Source organism: Schistocerca nitens, chromosome 3 (genome assembly GCF_023898315.1).
Source record: "Schistocerca nitens isolate TAMUIC-IGC-003100 chromosome 3, iqSchNite1.1, whole genome shotgun sequence".
Classification (NCBI taxonomy): Eukaryota; Metazoa; Arthropoda; class Insecta; order Orthoptera; family Acrididae; genus Schistocerca; species Schistocerca nitens.
In genome coordinates this window covers 588,768,500-588,789,455 of record NC_064616.1, presented here as the reverse complement: position 1 = coordinate 588,789,455, position 20,956 = coordinate 588,768,500, and the positions used below count along the sequence as shown (strand labels likewise).

Sequence of the window (20,956 nt, the reverse complement as noted above, 5' to 3'; positions counted from 1 at the left end):
TACATTGCTTCAAGCAAATGCCGGGATGGTTCTTTTGAAAGGGCATGGCCAACTTCCTTCCACATCCTTCCCTAATCCACTGGGACCGGTGACTTTGCTGTTTCGTCCACTCCCCCAAATCAATCAACCAACCAACCAAAAAATCTAGTCAGATGTGAAAAACCACCCAAAAATCATATTGAGGCAGAGTGGCACATCGAACCTCATTGTTAGCCATCTCAGCGGATTCGATCTATGGCCAGTGCACCTCCCTGAATACTGGAAGGGGCATGCTAATGCATGTGGCTTGCTGGGATGGTCAAGGCAAGAACTGGTATTTAGATAAATCATTTAAGCAAGATGATGTCATGATGTGGGTTGTGAGGTGTTTATCTTCCGATATAAGAAGACTGTTAGTGTGAAAATTATCAATACAGCAGATCAGACAAGACAATTTTTTGGATACACAGAAAATGAGGACAGAAGAGAAAGTCAGGGACTCACAGCAGAAATATTATTATTATAGAATTTTCCAGAATGGAACTGGAAATGAGATAACAGAAAAATGCATAAGCAGGACCAGAGACAGAAGTGGAATCACTGAGCACGCCTTCAAGAAAGATTTGATGACCACAGAGAAAGCAAATTTCAGCAAAGACCTTGGCAAGAGAATAATAATGATAAAATATTGAATCTGGAGAACATATTATTAGACTCAGAAAAGGACCAGCTTCAGAAACTGGCAAAAAGGGTAATCACTTTCAACAAATTATGACAATCAAAATCATGTAAACAAAGAGGTGATGCCAGAGCAGAAGTAAGTTACTGTGATCAAGACAGGAGATCTGAGTAGAAAGCAAGAAGAATTATTTTATGGAGAAGAGAGGATGTCATCATTATCAGTAGAGCAAAGGTGTATGGAGAAGAAGTAGTATTCTCCTGGATTTTGGAAGTCAAATGAGTGTAATTTTGAAGAACTTTTATAATAAACTTCTGGATTCAAAATTGTACGAGCTATAGAGCACGATGTAAGCCCATTAAGAAATAAGTGTTACTGGAAGCTGATACTGGCAAGTCTAAATACAGTGCTGACACAATAGTGATTTTGCAACTTTGTGAGCCTGCGATTACAGTTGCTGACTTAATGTCAGAGTGTGGAGTAAATTTGAAATTTGTTAATGAAGCCCCAGAGATGAACACTGATGAGACTATGGAGCTAATCCCATGTTGTGGAATGATGACTGCTATGAGAGATGCCAACTTTGCCAGAATATCTGAAGTAATAAAACAAACTCTGCAAATTGCTGAAGACATGGTTCAAGATGTAATGCATGAAGACACCATGTACAAGAGCGTTCAGAAGAAACCGTGTTAAGTAAGAAAGATGAAATCATTAACACAATCCATAAAATTGGAGTAGGGGCTGATCTGAAAGACAAACTCCGCAATATGCTGTTCAAATATGAAGCTGTTTTCAAAGTTACTATGCAAAATTAAAGAGCCACTGCACAAAATAAAAATCAGGTTAGACAAAACTCTCTCTAGCCATCTGCAACCAGAACAAGTAAAGAATGAAGTCACAGAAAGAAAGCTACATAAGTTGTTAACATCTGGTTTTAATAAATAGAATCATTCTCAGTATTAAAAGAGGAGAAATGGGAGAGAACTGCTGAGGATAAATAGTAGCAACTATTTATTCACAACCAATACAAAAGAGTTACATGTTTGCACCTGTTACTGTCCTTCAAAGTAGTCACCAGCGTTGTGTAGAACACATTGCCAGCGATATGGAAGGCATAGTATACCGTTAGCAGAGCCTGTTCTGTTGAAGGTGAGAATGGGGCAGTCTACTGCCTGTTGAATCTCTGGAACAGTTCTGAAGCGAATGTCACGAAGTGGTTCCTTCATCTTTGGAATCAAATTAGAGTCACAAGGACTTAGGTCCAGGGAGTATGGTGGATGGTACAGTACTTCCCAGTCCCATCGACCAAACAGAGCAGCCACAGCTTGCGCTGTATGCGCCCACATATTGTCATGCAAAATGATGGGTGGGTTGCGCAGAAAGTGTCGCTGCTTCTTTTGCAAAGCTGGTCACAGATCATGCCCCAAAAACGAACAGTAATACTGTGCACTGATGGTCTGCCGTGAAGGAATGTAATGCATCAGGATAGGACCATCACAGTCGTACACGAGAATCACCATAACTTTATACTGCTCCATTCGCACCATCAACAGAACAGGTTCTGCTAACGGTATAATATGCCTTCCACATCACTGACAACAGGTTCTACACAACACTGGTAATTATTTTGAATGACAGTAGCACGTGCAAACATGTAACTCTTTTGTATCAGTTGTGAATAAATAGTTGCCACTATTTAAGTTCCAACCCTCGTATATATATTTTGAGTCATGAATATTCAAGTACAGTGGTACTGAACCTTGATAATATTTTATTTAGTTTTTAAGCAAGAATGTCTAGGTAGAGTACCAAAGGTAACATCATAAGGCTTATCTAGAGGCTACTAGAATAAATTGTAGAGTGCAACACTACAGTCTTTTCTGAGAAATGTCTGTGCATGTGCCCCAAGAGATTCTTGGCAAGAGACTATATTGATACAAGTCTGTCGCAGGTGCGATGGTGAGTGTCACTGTCACAGAAAGCAGTTGTCCAGAGCACTGCTACCTTCAGCGCATGGATAGTGAGCTGTGCAAAGCACTCAACCAGCAGGAGTAACAAGGTCAACACCCTGATGCTATCAGCTGGTGAGTTGCAGAGGAACAAAAGTGATACAACAGCAGCTGCACTGTTTTACATTTCACTGAAACAACTGTCAGGAATATATTCCTGCTGTGTTAACGATTTTTTGTTTAGACTTTGTAATTTGCCCTCGAACACACTAATGGACTGCAGACAAAGGAAGTGGTTACAGTAGTAAATAATTGCATGAAGTTTTTAATTTATATTAAACTAGTGATGAATCCTGGCTTCACAAAGTTATTTATTGCGGGAAGATTTGTCTGGTGTAGCAGTAATAAATTATGTATGCAAACCTTCCTTGTAAAGCAGTCTACCCATTAATGAAAACCATATCAAAATCCCTACAGTCATTCCTGAGATTAGCCTTTACATACAGACAGAAAAAAAGCAGTGGGGGACTTTAATTTATCACATGTAAAGAAGTTATGGTTTATTTACTTGTGTTATTTTTTGACAATTTGACTGTTGAGAGGTTTATCAGAATATATATGTTTTCATGATTATTTAATTGGTAGTTGAAGCCATTAACTTTCAATTCAAAAGAAAAAAAAAGAAAATCTTGAAATTAATATGATCTCATATCTGTCTTGTTCCATTATATTTCTGAAGTGTGACCTCTGTAAACATTTTAACAAGTGTTGGTGCATTTACATTGTGACACCATAATTATGATTTTATAATCACTGAAGGTGGCAGGGGCAAAACACAGGGAGCGAAAGGCTATTTACAATTTGTACAGAAACCAGATGGCAGTTATAAGAGTCGAGGGGCATGAAAGGGAAGCAGTGGTTGGGAAGGGAGTGAGACATGGTTGTAGCCTCTCCCCGATGTTATTCAATCTGTATATTGAGCAAGCAGTAAAGGAATCAAAAGAAAAATTTGGAGTAGGTATTAAAATCCAGGGAGAAGAAATAAAAACTTTTTGGTTCGCCGATGACATTGTAATTCTGTCAGAGACAGCAAAGGACTTGGAAGAGCAGTTGAACAAAATGGACAGTGTCTTGAAAGGAGGATATAAGATGAACATCAACAAAAGCCAAACGAGGATAATGGAATGTAGACGAATTAAGTCGGGTGATGCTGAGGAAATTAGATTAGGAAATGAGACACTTAAGGTAGTAAAGGAGTTTTGTTATTTAGGGAGCAAAATAACTGATGATGGTCGAAGTAGAGAGGATATAAAATGTAGACTGGCAATGGCAAGGAAAGCGTTTCTGAAGAAGAGAAATTTGTTAACATCGAGTATAGATTTAAGTGTCAGGAAGTTGTTTCTGAAAGTATTTGCATGGAGTGTACATTTGACTGTTGAGCAGAAAGTGTCGCCGCTTCTTTTGCAAAGCTGGTCACAGATGATGCTCCAAAAACGAACAGTAATACTGTGCACTGACGGTCTGCCGTGAAGGAATGTAATGCATCAGGATAGGACCATCACAGTCGTACACGAGAATCACCATAACTTTATACCGCTCCATTCGCACCATCAACAGAACAGGTTCTGCTAACGGTATAATATGCCTTCCACATCACTGACAACAGGTTCTACACAACACTGGTGATTACCTATCTTAAGACAATCATTCAGATACAGCTCTCTCTGCCAGATGGATTAAGATTTTAAAAAAAAGGGGCACTAGAAAGTAAAACATTCACTACTTGCCACAGATCATTTGAAACATGGACAATAAATAGTTTGGACAAGAAGAGAATAGAAGCTTTCGAAATGTGGTGCTACAGAAGAATGTTGAAGGTTAGGTGGGTAGATCACGTAACTAATGAGGAGGTATTGAATAGGATTGGGGAGAAGAGAAGTTTGTGGCACAAATTGACTAGAAGAAGGAATCGGTTGGTAGGACATGTCCTGAGGCATCAAGGGATCACAAATTTAGCATTGGAGGGCAGCGTGGAGGGTAAAAATCGTAGAGGGAGACCAAGAGATGAATACACTAAGCAGATTCAGAAGGATGTAGGTTGCAGTAGGTACTGGGAGATGAAGGAGCTTGCACAGGATAGAGTAGCATGGAGAGCTGCATCAAACCAGTCTCACGGCTGAAGACCACAACAACAAACAACACCACACACTTTACATTTCATGCTTTTGATGTTTTACTGAACAATATTTGAACATTTGGACTGATTGAACTTGATATGCTATGTGTATATAAGATATCTAATATGGATTCATGCTTAAATCATTGGCTGATTGAAATCTCTACACTTTGCTTGACATTGTGATTTATTTTGTTTGATATTTACTTCTGTTTACAATCATTTAACATTAGTGATGTCTCTAATAATCGCACATCTGCTTGGATGTTAGTAGATCAAACAATCCAAGTCTACATTGTAAAAGATTCATGTAAGATTTTCAAAGTATTACTGAGTTAGAGGGCTGATGTAAGGGTACCTGTACTATTAACAATAACCTTACTAAAAATCAACATAAACTCTTCATTTCAGGGGGTTGCAAAATCACTGACATTCTAGAAGGATATGAAAGTTACAGATCTACACTAACAGTCAGGGATTGCTGGATGGGTTGAACACACTTTTAAGATCTCGAGCGAAAAAATGAAATGAATGATTAAAATCTAAACAAAGGACTTTCAGTAATAAATATTTCACATATGTCCTTTCAGTGTACTATTTCAAACTCTTAATTGTAGGAGTTCTTAATTGTAGACTGATGTGCTGTCCTGCTGAAGCTGAAGAAAAACAGGAAACTGAAAAATAATTCACAAATAGAGAACATTCAACTTTGGTTTTCATACTGTACCTATCTTAAGACAATCATTCAGATACAGCTCTCTCTGCCAGATGGATTAAGATTTTAAAAAAAGGGGCACTAGAAAGTAAAACATTCACTACTTGCCACAGATCATTTGTAAAAGTTGGGGAGCACATATTTAAGAGGTAGGAGGAGGGGGGGGGGGGTCTGCCAAATTTAGCTGTGGATGCATTACAAACCCCTCCCCCCACTGTCCCAATGAACACACAATGCTGGCCACTAAAATTGCAAGGCCAAAAAGGGTAGCAAATGATGAAATTTTACTTGTATATGATTATGGGGAACTGACATGTACCACATCATGGCAAGCAGTCACAAATACAATCAACTAAACATACAAAAAAACTAAACTAAAAAATAATACAAGGTGTGGAATTTAGTACACAGAGCTGTCACCACTATCACCAACAATGGCTCTAAGCCAGCTGGGCATGGAGTCGAACTGAGCTTGAATGACAAATACAGATATCTCATTTCATGCTACTTCAACTCTGTGGCATATGACAATAAAGAATGCCGTCTGGGAATATTCATATTCCTTTGTGTCTCCACACACCATCATGATTCTGTATGCAGAACTGGAACTTGCCAGAAAAGTTGACATGGTGCCACTACTGTGCCCAGTATTACTGGTGGGCGCACCATTGTCGGGTTATTGCTCGGTGCACCATTGTTGGTGCATATCTCTCTGCTACCACAAGTGAAGTGGCACAAATAGATGCCTTGCTGGCAGTACAAATGGATATTTGTCTTGCTGTGAACAAGTCCATTTCCTGACTCAATATATACTGGTGTCCAAAATTAAAGAAACAAACAGAAATTTTTCAAGGTTACATTTATTTTGCCACAGAAAATATAAACAGGTAACAGTAAAGCAGAAACAATGTAAAGAACAAAGAACGTAAGCAACCACAACATGCATAATGGTAGACAAAAATGTTCTTTGTTTCTCCCAACTTAACGGATTTGCACAGACATTCCGATAACTGGTTACTGTGCTCAGTATGAGGTGTGACCACCTGTGGCAGCAATACAGGCCTGACAACGATGGAAAATGCTGTGAATGATGTCATAAATCTCATGTTGAGGCAATAACGCCCATTCTTCTTGGAGAGCTCCTAGCAAGTCTTGGAAAGTCACTGGCAGATGCTGATGCGATTTAACCCATCTTCCTAGTGCATCCCATACATGCTCTACTGGATTCATATTGGGAGATCAAGCAGGACATCCCATGTATGAAATATCTTCTGTTTCCAAGAAAACATCAATTGCCCACGGTCTATGAGCTCGGGCATTATAGTCCGTCAGTACAAAGACTGGGCCCACAGCACATCACAACAACTGCAGTTAAATCTTGTTGATTCACCCATACAATTTCACAAAGAGGTGTCTGGGTGGTCAACATAATCACTGCACACACCATTAGGGATTCTCCTTGATACTGGTCTCTTTCCACAGTGTTTGGGTCCCAAAATCATGTTGCACGTTCCCTTCAGATACGAATCCATCAAGAATCACTCTTCAGACCAAATCGTGGCTCACCTGTGAAAAGAACATTGGCCTACTGTTCAACTGTTAAGGAGGCACGTTGACAACTCCACTCTAGACGCTTGCTTCTGTGAAGTCATGTCAGAGGTACATATACAGCAGTACCCTAACAATAAAGGCCACTCTGCCAAAGTCTTCTGTGCATCGCTTGCCTCCATATAATACATCTAGTGAATGATATGAGGTCAGATGCCAATAATAATAGGTACCTGTCATGCCCTTACAGCCATGTAACGGTCCATTCTGATGTCGTACATGGTTGGCCCTGTGTTGGTCTTTGGGATAAAGTTGCGGTCTCTATAAACTATCGCCACTTCCGAGAAACAACAGAACAATTCACATTAAGCCATCTGGCCGCATCAGTTTGTGACTGGCCTGCTTCCATTCTTCCTCTGGCCCTTTACCTCAGAGAGTCTGGTAGGTGTCTTCTCTGTGCCATACTACACTGTCTGTGACTGTGTACACAGCGATTGTGGATGTGGGACTACTCGGCAAACACTAATTCATTTGATACGTGTCCTGACATTATCGTTTGTGTGATTGTCCATTGACGAGAATGCTGTCTTTCATGCAGAACAGGATCATACATACAGACATCTGTTGAGAGTTTGTATGATTATATCACGAATTAGACACAGGACAGGGAAACAGCAATTTTTTGCTTTAATTTTGGATACCAGTGTACGTGACATGGTTGCACAATTCTGCATGGCTGAACACACAAACATCTGTCCTCCCTGGTGCTAGTCACATGGGACTACTGAGATTCTGCATGGCTTTAAGTAGAGCCCTCCTGAACTGATGGGTTCCACATTTCCAGGAGTCCTAGGATCCTGATTAACATAAGCAGCATTATTGTGTAACAATAAACCACATTGTTAGTAACTTACAATATCTTCTCACAAACAGACAACTCTCAAATGCAACTTCTGAGTGACAAACCCATAGCTTAATCTTTTCTTAAAGACAGAATGTAGGTGGCATTACTACCACCTACTTTGTAGGAAATGCTAATCATTTGCATATCTAAGCATGCTTCATACTAATCTGATGTTTGTCCCATGCCACCTTCACGGTGTTGCAATGTGTGTGTGTGTGTGTGGGGGGGGGGGGGGTGCTGAAATGTTCATCATTTGGCAAAATAAGGAAAATTGATCAGAATTTAATGTCATGTCAGCACTGAGGTTTTAGAGACAGAGCACAAGTTCAGATTAGAGTAGCATGAGGAAGGGAATTCAGTGGGCCATTTCAAACAAACAATCCTGGCAGACACCTTACAAAGATTTCAGGAAATCATGGACATCCCAACTCAGGATGGCCAAATAAGGATTTCAGTTGCCTTCCTACATAATATGAGTTCAGTGTCTCACCACTGCACCATTTAACTCAATACACCATTTGACAAGAACCTCGATGGTCATTAAGTTTATTAAATTCAGCAGACTTGTGATTATTCCTTCCCCCTCATGTCAAGAGAGAGGTAACTAACTTAAAAGCGTATTATGAAGAAAGAAAAAAAGGAATTTAATGGATGCAGAGAGATATCTTCACTCAGTAAAATATTTGTACAGTGCCCAGTAATACCACAGGCAAGCAAATGCGAGTACAAGAATTGCATATTACCTATCCAGCAACTTCTATTCTAATTATTTTACTACTAAAAATCACAATTAAAAAGATTGTTTCTCAACATATTAACAAATTACACAAAGCAATAACTTTGCTAAAATTGGGACAGTACAGTCTGGACAGGCACTTAAACGAAAGAAAATTATGTACTGTTTCCTTCAGGTCTTTATTTTAGCTTAAGCAAATTTTTTTACATACTTACTTATTGTAAATGGCAGTATATAAAAGCATAGTGAATTAACAATCTCTTGATGCAGAGTAGATGGGAGAACAGCAATTGTTGAAGCTGCTGTATAGGGCAAAGCATCAATCATATCTTGTTCCAAAAATGGTAAAATACAGCCCACACACTGTAGAATTGCCTGCCCAAATGCTGAAATACACAAAGAAATAAGTTCTGTTTCACTATTTGAAAATCAAAACTCATTTAAAAATATGAATATGTAGAGTTTGTGTAGCATACCATGCAGACCAAACTGTATGAGTGGTGCAATATCAACGAGCTGAACAACAGCATTAAAGAGACCCCTATAATCAAGATTGGGATAAAGGCTCATTCGAATCCCATCCTTTTCTTGACATTTCAACATCTCAAGTGGTGAGTCAGGCACATCTTTCAATACAGCTGTTATTTGAAAGAAAAACAGATTAAATACAATTGATACAAAATTAAGAGACAGCTCTGCAAACAAAATAAATGAAGCCACAATGATGATTTGATTATAGACAAATTGATTACTAATGGCATGCAGTGCTATGAACAAATTATTTTATGTTTCATACTACACTGTAACTGGACACTGAGTAAAATGATAATTATGTATGTAATTTTTCACAATCTCTACAGATAGTACTTAACAAGATATACTACTCCACAGAAACTTTAACCATTAAAGTTTTTTTCTCAACTACTCGAAAATTACAAAAAAACTGAAGTGAATGAAATTGACCCCTCTCACTTTTTTCTCTTCGTCATTAAGTACTGACAATTTTCATGCACAGATTTCACAACAGAACAGTGAGTCCTGCATGATAACATAATACCTGTCCATACTTAAAATTGGTCAGATATCTTATATCTGCTTATTTTGCCACATCTAATTCTGAACCACCCTATCATCAAGTCTTACTTTTTTACTATTGGTGCTTGCAGCCATATTCTCTATCACCTGTTTCCAAGTTATGTCCCACAATTACTTATTTGTAGCACTAGATTTGGTAGATGATTACCTTCTGCTATATTTGAAAGACTTTGTAGTTGTTCTGAAAAATCAGCGTAAAACAACTGAATAAAGCCACATTTATGGTGCATTGGTTAATAACAATCTCAATTTTGTATGATGGAAATATGTGACCCAGATCCATTCTCAACTGAAAGGTCAATTGACAATCTGTGTAAATAAAAAAGCTGCGATATCAACACACATCCTGTTAAAGTTGTATCAGATCTATGGTGCTGCAGTACGTGGAATTTCTTTTGATAATGATGATGATCAAGACAGCACTGCTTGTTTGAAAATCAGCTTGCCGTTTTCTCACATGATATCCTACAAAGCATGGATGGAGGGCAACAGGCAGATTCCATAGTCCTTGATTTCCAGAAAGCATTTGACATGGTGCACCACTGCACACTGCTGACAAAGGATTGTGCATATGGATTAGGTTTCCACTTCCATAAGTGGCTTGAATATTTTTTTTAAGTAATAGAACCCAGTACACTGGTCTCGACAGCAAGTGTTTATCAGAGACAAGAGTGTTAGCAGGAGTGTACAAAGAAGTGTGATAGGAACACTCCTGTTCTCTACATACATAAACAATCTGGCAGACAGGGTGAACAGCAATTTACAGCTGACGGTGCTGTGGTGTATGGGAAGGTGTCATCCTTTAGTGACTGTAGGGGGATACAATCCGATTTAGACAGAATTTCTAGTGGGTGTGATCAATGGCAGCTTCTTCTAAATGTTGAAAATGTAAGTTAATGTGGATGAGTAGGAAAACCAATCCTGTAAAATATGAATACAGAATTAGTAATGTGCTGCTTGACACAGGCACATAGATTAAATATCAAGGCATAATGCGGCAAAGTGATATGAAATGTAATGAGCACATAAGGCTGGTAATTAGGAAGGCGAATGTTAAACTTTGTTTTATTGGGAGAATTTTGGGAAAGTGTGGCTCATTTATAAAGAAGGTAGCATACAGAACACTAGTGTACCCAATTATTGAGTACTGCTCTATTATTTGGGATCCCACCAGGGCAGATTAAAGGGAGACAATGAAGCAATTCAGAGGTGTGCTGATAGATGTGTTATCAGTAGGTTCAATCAGCACACAAGTAACATGGAAATGCTTCATGAAGTATAAAAGGAATCCCTGGAGAGAAGACGATGGTCTTTTTGTGAGGCACTATTGCAGAAATTTAGAGACCTAACATTTGAGGCTGACTGCAGATTGATTCTACTGCCTCCAATGTACGTTTTGTGTAAGGACCATGAAGATAAGATTAAATACATTTGTGCATGTATGCAGACGTACAGACAGTCATTTTTCCCTTGCTCTATTTGTGAGTGGAACAGGAAAGGAAATGACTAGTAGTGGTACATGATACCATCTGCCATGCACCGTACGGTGGCTTGTGGATTATATATGTAGATGTTGTTGTCCATCATCATCATCATCATCATCATCATCACTGTTACTTCAATAACTCCCACACTTTTTGAAAATGCTCTTCGTGTCCACAAAAACAATTGTAGATTTTCAAAGGCCAGTGATTCCAGTATAGACATTTTATTCACTGGCTGTTCATCACTGGAAGTTACAAGTACCTCTTTTTATGTCTCAGGTTAATTCCCAAAATGTTTAGGAGCTATATAAAGTCATACCTGAGCATATAAATTGTTGTTGAACTAGTAACAACTTCAAAGATCTTGCCATTACATCAGAACTTGTACTACTGTGTACACTGGATGGCTAATAACAGGTGGGTATAGGTCTATGTTTCAGGGACCTTTGGAAGGCACAGTCATAGTGAGTTACTACTTGTAAAGGAAAAAAAAAAATAGAATCAAGGGATCCCCTACACTCTGACCTCCTATGTTGCATTTCATACCTGTGGCTACTTTGACAACTTGATATTAGGAGCTGCTGGACTGTTACTGGAACACAGTTACATACCTAAATTTCATCTGTAACATGATTAGAAAAGGATTTTTTTGCTTTTTGAAGTGTTATGATTGTTTTATCATAAGTATGTAAGACTTCTTGCACGAGTTTTTAAATGCAAACAATACCTCTGTCCACTCCCGCAATGTAGGGGTACCAACAGCATGGTTCATTTTAAACACTTTGTCTTTTGTAATTAAATTTAGCAAACCAACTGTTATCTAGAATATATTATCCAGATAAAACATCGAAACACTCACTACACGCTTATAAAATTGGCTGTTATTGAACCAAATCTAAAGTCACATTTTTTCCCTACATGATAACTCATTCTCATCCCTCCTCCTCCCCCCTTTTCCACATTTATACTATCCTTTCAATTCTGTACAGAGAAGCATCTATTCATTATTATATGTAATTTATGACTATTTTAAAATACTGACATAACCTCTACAGCTCTTCAACCTATCGAACATGTAACTGCAAAAGTCTTGCCAATGGCAGTTAAATTTTTCACAGCATATCTGTATTTCAAGTTCAATCCCTGATTGCCAAAAGCTATCATTGCCATTTCATTCTATAATACCCATACAATACAGACAGATTTTACTGTAAGCTCACTAACATCTTATTACTAATACTCAACAAAAGCACTGACATATAAGAAATTCCATGATATGCAGTATGGTACATACTCAATAATGTCTGAGAAAAATATTTCAGTGTGTTGGCAATATCTACACCAGATGGCACAGGCATAATTCCATGCAGAAGTCGAAGTTGATAATCGTGAAGATTCCGAATTTTTGCAGTAACTGTAACAGAAGAGATGAGTGAGAAAATAAATATAAAAGTTTTTTATCTAACTATGCAGTACGATTTTCTAATTATATGTTGGCATAACTGACAAAATGTCACCTAAATTATTGCAAAGTATTTGATAATATACTACGATAACAGATGTGTGAATTAATGGACTTGTAGGAGTAACCTGTAAAACATCACAGCAATCACCTGGTTATCTCCTCAAAAACGTTGCTATACAGTTAAAGATTATTTAAACTAAATGCAAAATAGGTAGCAATTAACACCAATGTTCAAAATGTATGTATGCCTACTGACAGTTTTTGTAGTTAAATGGGAAGCTGTATAATAGTATAAGTACTATAGTACATCAGATATTTTTATTCCCTTGATTTCTCTATCAAGTTATTTGTTGTGTTATATACTGTATATGCATATCATTTGTGTGTGTAGTTACACGTATTTACTTATTATGTACAAACCTGATGACACCCAGACGATGTACATGATCAATGGTTGATCAATAAATATTAATATTAATTCCAATATAATAACAAATGTTAGAAGACAGCATCAATAGGATTGTTGTCAACTGTATATTTATTCATAGAAATTGTAACTTTTGAATATGTGGTTCCTATGTTGTAAAATAATTTTGTTTGGATAACAACAAAGAAATGAACCTTTAAAAATTAAACAGCAACTTATACCTTTTTGGTTATTAATATGTATCACAGTAGAATACAGACTACAGAAAGCCTAGAATCATTGGAAACTCATGATGCCTATATTCAATATATGTCCAATCTGAAAATTTCTAGAACTACCTGACAGCCAAAATTTTGTTCTTTAATATAGCAGCTGCTATTACTGACTAAAAATTATCATTACGAACAAATATCTACGTAGGCCTAACTGTAAGGCAATGGAATGTTTTCTTGACCAAGTTTACATGCAATAGGGTCGAGGCCCCAGTTATGGCCACATTAAGGGCAATTCGAGATACATCACATTTTTAGTATAGGAAAAAAGTATAGAAATTACTTCAAAAAATTGTATCTATTGCTTCAAAGTCTACACATTACAACCATGTAAAAACAAATATTCTAAGTTGTATAACAAAAGCAGAAAAAAATATTTAAAAATAAATGGCTCATTTCCCCAGTTTTGGCCATGTTAACCCTACCTATGGCCAGTTGTTTCCCCACTTATGGCCACTTCATATTATAATAAAACTATGGCTAAAATAATTGTCAATCCATGTGCCAGAAAGTAATTTGTGCTTTATACAAGTATATAAGACAACAGACAACAACCATACATCAAATAGGTAAAAGGTACAGAAACTGAATGAACAGGAAAAAATAATCATTAGGCAAAGTATTGTCCCAGTAATTACTTAAATCAATTTCCAGACAAGTTTATTTCTCACGAGTATCAATGGAACCAGGGAACTTTGTTTTTAATGAACGTCCTTCTTGCATTAAGACCGGATCTGGCAGTTTCCCTATAATATCTTCACCTGTTATAGTCGAAACATCATTTTCAATGTATTCGAAACACGTTTTCTGAACATTAGAACTTTTTAGGCACTGAATTTCATATTCAGAGTCAGAAAGCACTTTCAAAATAACAGATACATACTTAAAATTGCAGGTCTTGTTCTTCTATTCCCGGTTAAATTAAATTTTGCCAAAATAAAGTCCCCTACTTTCAAATTCTCACTCGAAGATAGTTTCACATTTTCTGGTATTTCATCTTCATCTCCTTCTACGTAGTCATCTAAACTGCTTCCACTGTCCATCCATTCTTCTTCCTCGGAAGAACTTGTTGGCCTATCATTTAACTCTCGTCTGTTTCTTGTTTTCCCCTTTTTTACATGAGATAATGCCAAGTGCTGCTCTTTGGACTTTAACTCCTTCATAGCTTTTCTCTTCCTTTTTTCCTGCTCCTTCTCCTGCTTCTCTTTTTCCTTCAGTTCGTGATATTCCACCCACTTGTCACTAGTCACAACAGTGGGTGTATGTTTTTTCTTTCTCTTTGCGCCTCGTTGTTTGGGTTCTGGCCAAGCGATGACACTTTCAAAAACTGTTGCTAATGATTTTGGTGGTGTCACTTGGATACACACTGAAGATGGACTGTGGTTGGATGTTGGAGTACCTGAATTATGTGAAATACTATTGGGGGTTGTTGATATATCTGCAGGAATAAGACTGTTGGTGAGCGTTGAAGGAATATCTGAATTCTGTAAAATGCTGCTGCATGTTGATGATATGTCAATATTATCAACATTTTGAATGGATGAAGGATTAAGTCTGTCTGTGTTTTGTGAAATATTCTCTGTTTGATTATCTTCAGAGGGAGGCGCTGTGCTATCTGTCAGAGTGTCATCAGTGTTACCACTAGCACCATGCATTTCAACCTCATCAGCTATTTTTCTCCAGAACTTGAAAAGTAATAATGCTTCTTGATTTCCTTCCCACTCATGATTCCTTCTTTTGGTTGCTCTGAACTCATCTAGAAGGACAGGATCAATTTGCTTTTCTATATATGAGAAATGTGTCTGAAGTTCCTCATTTGTCTGAACTGTGGTTGAGGCTGGTATACTACGAACAACTATCTTGCTGTAATCTACATTGTTCACATTAAATGGAAACAGACCAGTTGCCCTGAAACCAGCACGAATATTTGCCACCATTTTAGGTTCTGTAATAATTTGTGACAGAACAGAAGGTACATCAGATTTTGAAATTTCAGAGCCATTATTTTCAAAACGCCATTTCTGAACAATCTTCTTCCACATTTTTTTCATAGGTCCAAAAACAGCTACATCTAATGGTTGCAAGACGTGTGTAGAATTGGGATGGAGAGCAACTAGAATGATCTGATTTTCCCTACAATATCTGCTCAAATGAAGTGTCAAATGAGAGCAGTGTCCATCTAAAAATATTACTACAGGCCGGGGAATTTCAGCTTCTTTCAAGAACGGATCAAATACATTTGTTATATACTCAAAAAAACTTTCACCTGCCATCCACCCATTTTCTGTTTTTCCAATGCCCCAGTTTGGAGGAGCTGCTTTCACCAATGATGCTGGAATCCTTGCGTATTTGAACAGTGTTAAGGGAGGAGCAAATTTTCCAGTAGCATTCACTGCAAACAATGTAGTAACGTTATCTTTGTCAGAGTTACATGACTCTTCATAAACATGACGGCCACGAGGACCTATGATTAATTCCCCTTTAGGAGCCAGAAAAAAAGAAGTTTCATCCATATTAAAAATTCTATTTGGGTCATTTAAGACATCCATATCATTTAAAGTGATGGACACTTCGTGAAACCAGTTTCTAATTTTCTCTTCTGTAACAGAACCTCTAGCCCTATTGACATATTCTGCATGTTTTTGTGACAGAACCTTGTGTCTCTTAAGAAATCCATAATACCACTTTTTTCCAGGTCGATTGTTGGTAAATGTAGCCTTACAACTTTCCATATCTGCACTCTCAATAAGTTTTTGCACAGATGCACAGAGATTTTCTTTAGTAACTGGGAATCCCATGCTAGAACAGTCCAAAACCCAGTCCACCAATTTTTTTTCAATTTGTTCTCCTAAGACAGAATGTGGACCACAGTGCCCTGTAGATTCTTTTGGAGATACGCCATAAATTTTGTTTCTTAATGTCGTCCTTGGAACTTTGTACAACTTGCTTGCAGTAGCAACATTCATTCCCTCATCAATAGCCTTTAGAGCATCTTTAACTTTGCTGGGAGAATACTGAAACTTCTTATTCTTTGGTTGACTCATTTTTCCTATAAATAATGCACAAAGATGGAGTTAAAGAATGTTGCATATTTGAATAGTGCCTATTGCATATTTTTTATCTTACAAGCATAGGTAAATTAGTATGATATGCCAAGACAATACTAACAATGAGGTATATATTGATATAAAATTACCAAAAATATTTTAATAAGCCTATTTAAATAAAATTAGCCTAGTGTAATGTAGGACACAACACTAATATTGATGTTTTTGCATCAGTTTTTAGAAGTGGCCAAAACAGGATACATATATGTCTCCACTTATGGCCACATGCATGGCCATAACACGGAACCAGGGCTAAATGTGGATCTGTTAATGGCCACATACTTTTGATAACATGTTTTTAGGCTGAGCAATATAAAACTTAAAAGAAATGAAAATATAATGTCTTATCTTACCTCTGAACAGATTAAGTTTCTTCTGATGTTTTATTTAAACATGTAAAATACAAAAGAACAGATCATGTGTTGCTTAAAGAAAACTTATGCAAAACCCAGCTTCTGCAACACTGATCATTTCACAAAATGGTGTCTCCAAACAAAAACAGACACAAGAATGATTATGTAGACAAATGAATAGAGCCTTTCACAAAGTTTATAATAATCTATAGTAGAACTGGCTGGTATTCCAGAGAAGCTTAAAAATTAACCTTTGTCATCAAGGTGGCCATAAGTGGGGTAGTGGCCAAAACTAGAGCCTTCACCCTATCGTCTTTTAACAAGCTGAAGTAAATTGTCTGGCTGGAGTACATTCACATATAACTGATTTATAGAAAGCCAGCAACATACTGGTGATAGCTGGATAAAACCAGTAATATAGTGCTAACATAAAGAGCTAGATTGAAAATTACTTAAGAAAAGCACAAAGAGTTTGTAACTTCTCTAAAATCTTTAAACAGTAATAGTAGCCTACATTTCTTTAAGTGAAAATAAGTCATATCATCAACATAAAACATAAATGTTGCATAAACACAAACCTAGGTTATTTATATCACAGAAAGTTGTTACTTGGGCACCAAAATAAATGATGATGCCCAAAGTAAAGAGGATATCAAATGTAGACAGGGAATGGCAAGAAAAACATTTATGAAGTACAGAAATTTGTTAAATTTAAGAGTTAGAAAGTCTTTCTGAAGGTAGTCCTATTTTCCTGGAGTGCCTCATTTTATGGGAGTGAAAATATGGAAATATGGATGGAGGACGGAGAGAGGGGGAAGAGGAAGGGAGGGAAAGAGAGAGAGAGAGAGAGAGAGAGAGAGAGAGAGAGAGAGAGTGTAATTATAGCAGCAAGTTAGGAGACAAATGCAGTAAGCGGGCTCAAATGCATAAATGGCTCCAGGTTGCAGTAGTTATTCAGACATGAAGAGGTTTGTGCAGGATAGAGTAGTGAGTTGCATTCAACCTGTCTTCAGAATGAAGCTCACAACAGCATCAACTATTGCAGAATAATCAGTATTTTCAATTCAATAGGTTTTCCAAAACATGACCTAAACTGGTGTCGCAAAAGTGAATTTCCAAGCAACAAGTACTGGTACACAATTCATATGCATAGCTTTATGACTAGATTCTATACATTTACTGAGTACTCAACCATATTTGGTTTAAATTTACTAACAAAACAAGACGGAGAACACAGAGATGCCTTATGGCATTAGTAAAAAATGATTGCAAATACAAATACACAGTATATCACAGCATAGCTCCTCACATGCATCACTTAATACATAATAGAGGGTTTGTAGCTCATACAATATAAGATTGCATCTAACTTCAAGAAAAACAGTTTTATTCATACATTTTACAACTGCACCTCCAACCTATCGAACACTTTGAGAACATGACTATTACAAGCCAACTTCTTGTACAATTATTAGTGACTGGAAAACTGCACCTGTATACCATAAAAACAATAAAATGTAAAACGAGTGTGAACGGCCAAACTGCAAAATGTTATCGCATATGATTGGCAAATACAGTTTTGTCTCAATCGACTGAAATGGCTCAAGTAACATACATTTCATAAATACATGAGTTAATTACAACATGGCTCCTACAATCATGAGACATAACTGCTTTAGAATTACGTGAACCATAAAAAACACATGAATAACGAAGATATTTGTAATTAACACACGTGATTACTGAGATAAATGCGAAATATTACAACTGATAATATTGGGAATTTTTTATTTTCAAATACAACTGTTCCTCAAGATAGGTGAATGTGTACCCCACACTGATTTACATCATATGCACTAATTTACATTAATGTGAACTACACATAGAATAGTATTTATTATACGCTTATGACTTTATCTGAACAAGTACAGTCTTTCCCCGGCGTCTTAGAATTTTATGAGTCTCGGCACGTAATAATATTAGAGCACTTCTGCATTGTATGAGTACTGAAACAGTAATCCGTATAAATATCAATTTGAAATTGACGTCCAGGTGGTACAGACGCTACTTTAGAAACTTTACGCAGATTGTGCGCTCCGCATAAACTACACAAAATTATCACAATATTTTGAACATAATACTACATAAATTTCAGCCGCTACATAATAAGGTATTTTAATAACAATATTAAAGTTGACGATTTTACAAACAGCGTGTTTTATTTTTTAATTAAAAGCTGCATTGGAGGTGACAGCGCTTACAAAGACGTTACCCACGCCACTTACAGGCGGCAGCTCTTGTTCCCATTTTAGTAGCGAGTAAATGTCAATTAACAAAAACAAATATTAATAAACACATCAACCAGCAGAAAAACTACAAACAAAATATTGACATAACAGCTATAATCGCTGATCAGCGAAGTTGATGCAGATATACCAGTTTAACGCATACATTGTTAATAGCTCTGGATATTCTTGCGTAAGAGAAAATAATTCTTAAAAGTGCCAAATATCAATTTCTTAGGTCATGTCTTATAATAAAATATACATATCTAACTGAGATAAATGAGCAAAAAGTTAGATGTCGAGAAACACAAATTTAAATCAAATGTGAAGACCTGAAACTTAATGAAATTAAAATTTGTTTGAGGGAGTATCTATATTTTATTCAAGTGTTCACGAAATGGGTTGAGTTTGAATGGTATTCCACAATGGTAACTCAGTAACTAGCATTCTGGTTTCTTTTTTCACGATATAAGGTCACTGTACCTGCAGGATGATGCTACTCTTACTAAAATATCCTCAAGAATGTTACTATCTGCTACCATTCATGTATAAAGTTATTCTAGTTTCATATTTATTCACACATTTGTAGAATAACATATTTTATAACTAGAGGTACGTTTACTTCCTGTATTATACCAAAAATGCCTGTTTAATCCCCATAATTGATACCCTTGTTCTCTTGGTATTCTTTTATTGATTTTGACATGGCCTTGATTTTATTGTAGGGTGTAGTGCAGACAGTGGAAGCTAATTTAACTGTAAATTAATGTGGGTTTGTACGAGGCATACAGCGTCAGTACACCAAAGTAAAATGCCTTGTGAAGATAGTGAAGAGGTCCTGGTATCAGAGGAATATAACTTAGTAGTTTATTTGTCCGCAGTTAGTTTTAGAATAATATGATATTAGACCTGAAAAGTCATTACAGACTGAGTACAAACATACTTTAGGGAAGAGAATTAGCCATGTCTTTTCAAAGGAACCATCGTAACATTAACCTAAGGTGTTTCAGGAAAACCAATGGAAAATCTAAATCACGATGGCTGGACACGGATTTTAACTGCCATCCTCCCGATTACAAGTCATGTGCGCGAATCATTGCGTAATCTCCCTCAGTTGCTGCACAAAGGGCAGACCATTGGATACACCGTGTGCACTTCGCACAAACCCTTCCTATTAGTTTTTTCGTGGTTTCTTGTTTAGTCGGTTCATAATATTGTACTAGTTTCCCTCTACAGAGAAGGAGATGAGGCACTCACGAAGGCAAAAGAAGTTTGGCACTATCCAAGACAGATCTTAGCCCTAAAATTCTCCAGTATGGTGTACTATACTGTTGATGTATAATATATTTTCTTACTCATTCATATTGCTCTTTACAAGTACCAACCTTTTGATATCTAAATAAATCTTTGCAATAGAATAAGCATTATTTCAGAGAATTACTTTAAATGGCTTTTTAAAAATACACGCAGGAAGGGTTTCACTTATTTCTTTAATCTCCATGGACAATTTGGTTTTCAGGTAGAAAATATTGTTTTGATTTGCTCATTATTTTTCTTTGCAAAAGTATGTTAAATACATCTCTTGCTCCAAGGACATAGATAAAAATACTTGTATTAGAATTAATAATAGTTTAGGATGTTTGCGGATGGTGCTGTCAGAATCCTCAGCTATTTAAACAAATTATTCCAATGATTGTTATTATTATTATTATTATTATAGTTACTATAATTTTAGCCATCAGATGTGCAAATTATTCTATACTCTTTATTTGTTTCGAT

At 36.8% G+C, this 20,956-nt stretch overlaps 1 protein-coding gene across 1 annotated transcript in view; it reads right to left on the bottom strand.

The window, feature by feature from the left end:
- The window catches only part of LOC126248502 (protein unc-79 homolog), an 875,350-nt gene extending 856,057 nt beyond the window's left edge, over positions 1–19,293 (bottom strand). The window contains exons 1-4 of the mRNA XM_049949540.1: positions 19,178–19,293; positions 12,563–12,682; positions 9,166–9,327; positions 8,905–9,075 (exon numbers count right to left, since the gene is read on the bottom strand). Coding sequence (XP_049805497.1) covers positions 8,905–9,075; positions 9,166–9,327; positions 12,563–12,682; positions 19,178–19,199 — 475 coding nt within the window. The 5' untranslated portion in view covers positions 19,200–19,293. The remainder of the gene's footprint in view (positions 1–8,904; positions 9,076–9,165; positions 9,328–12,562; positions 12,683–19,177) is intronic.
- Positions 19,294–20,956: the final 1,663 nt, after the last annotated feature.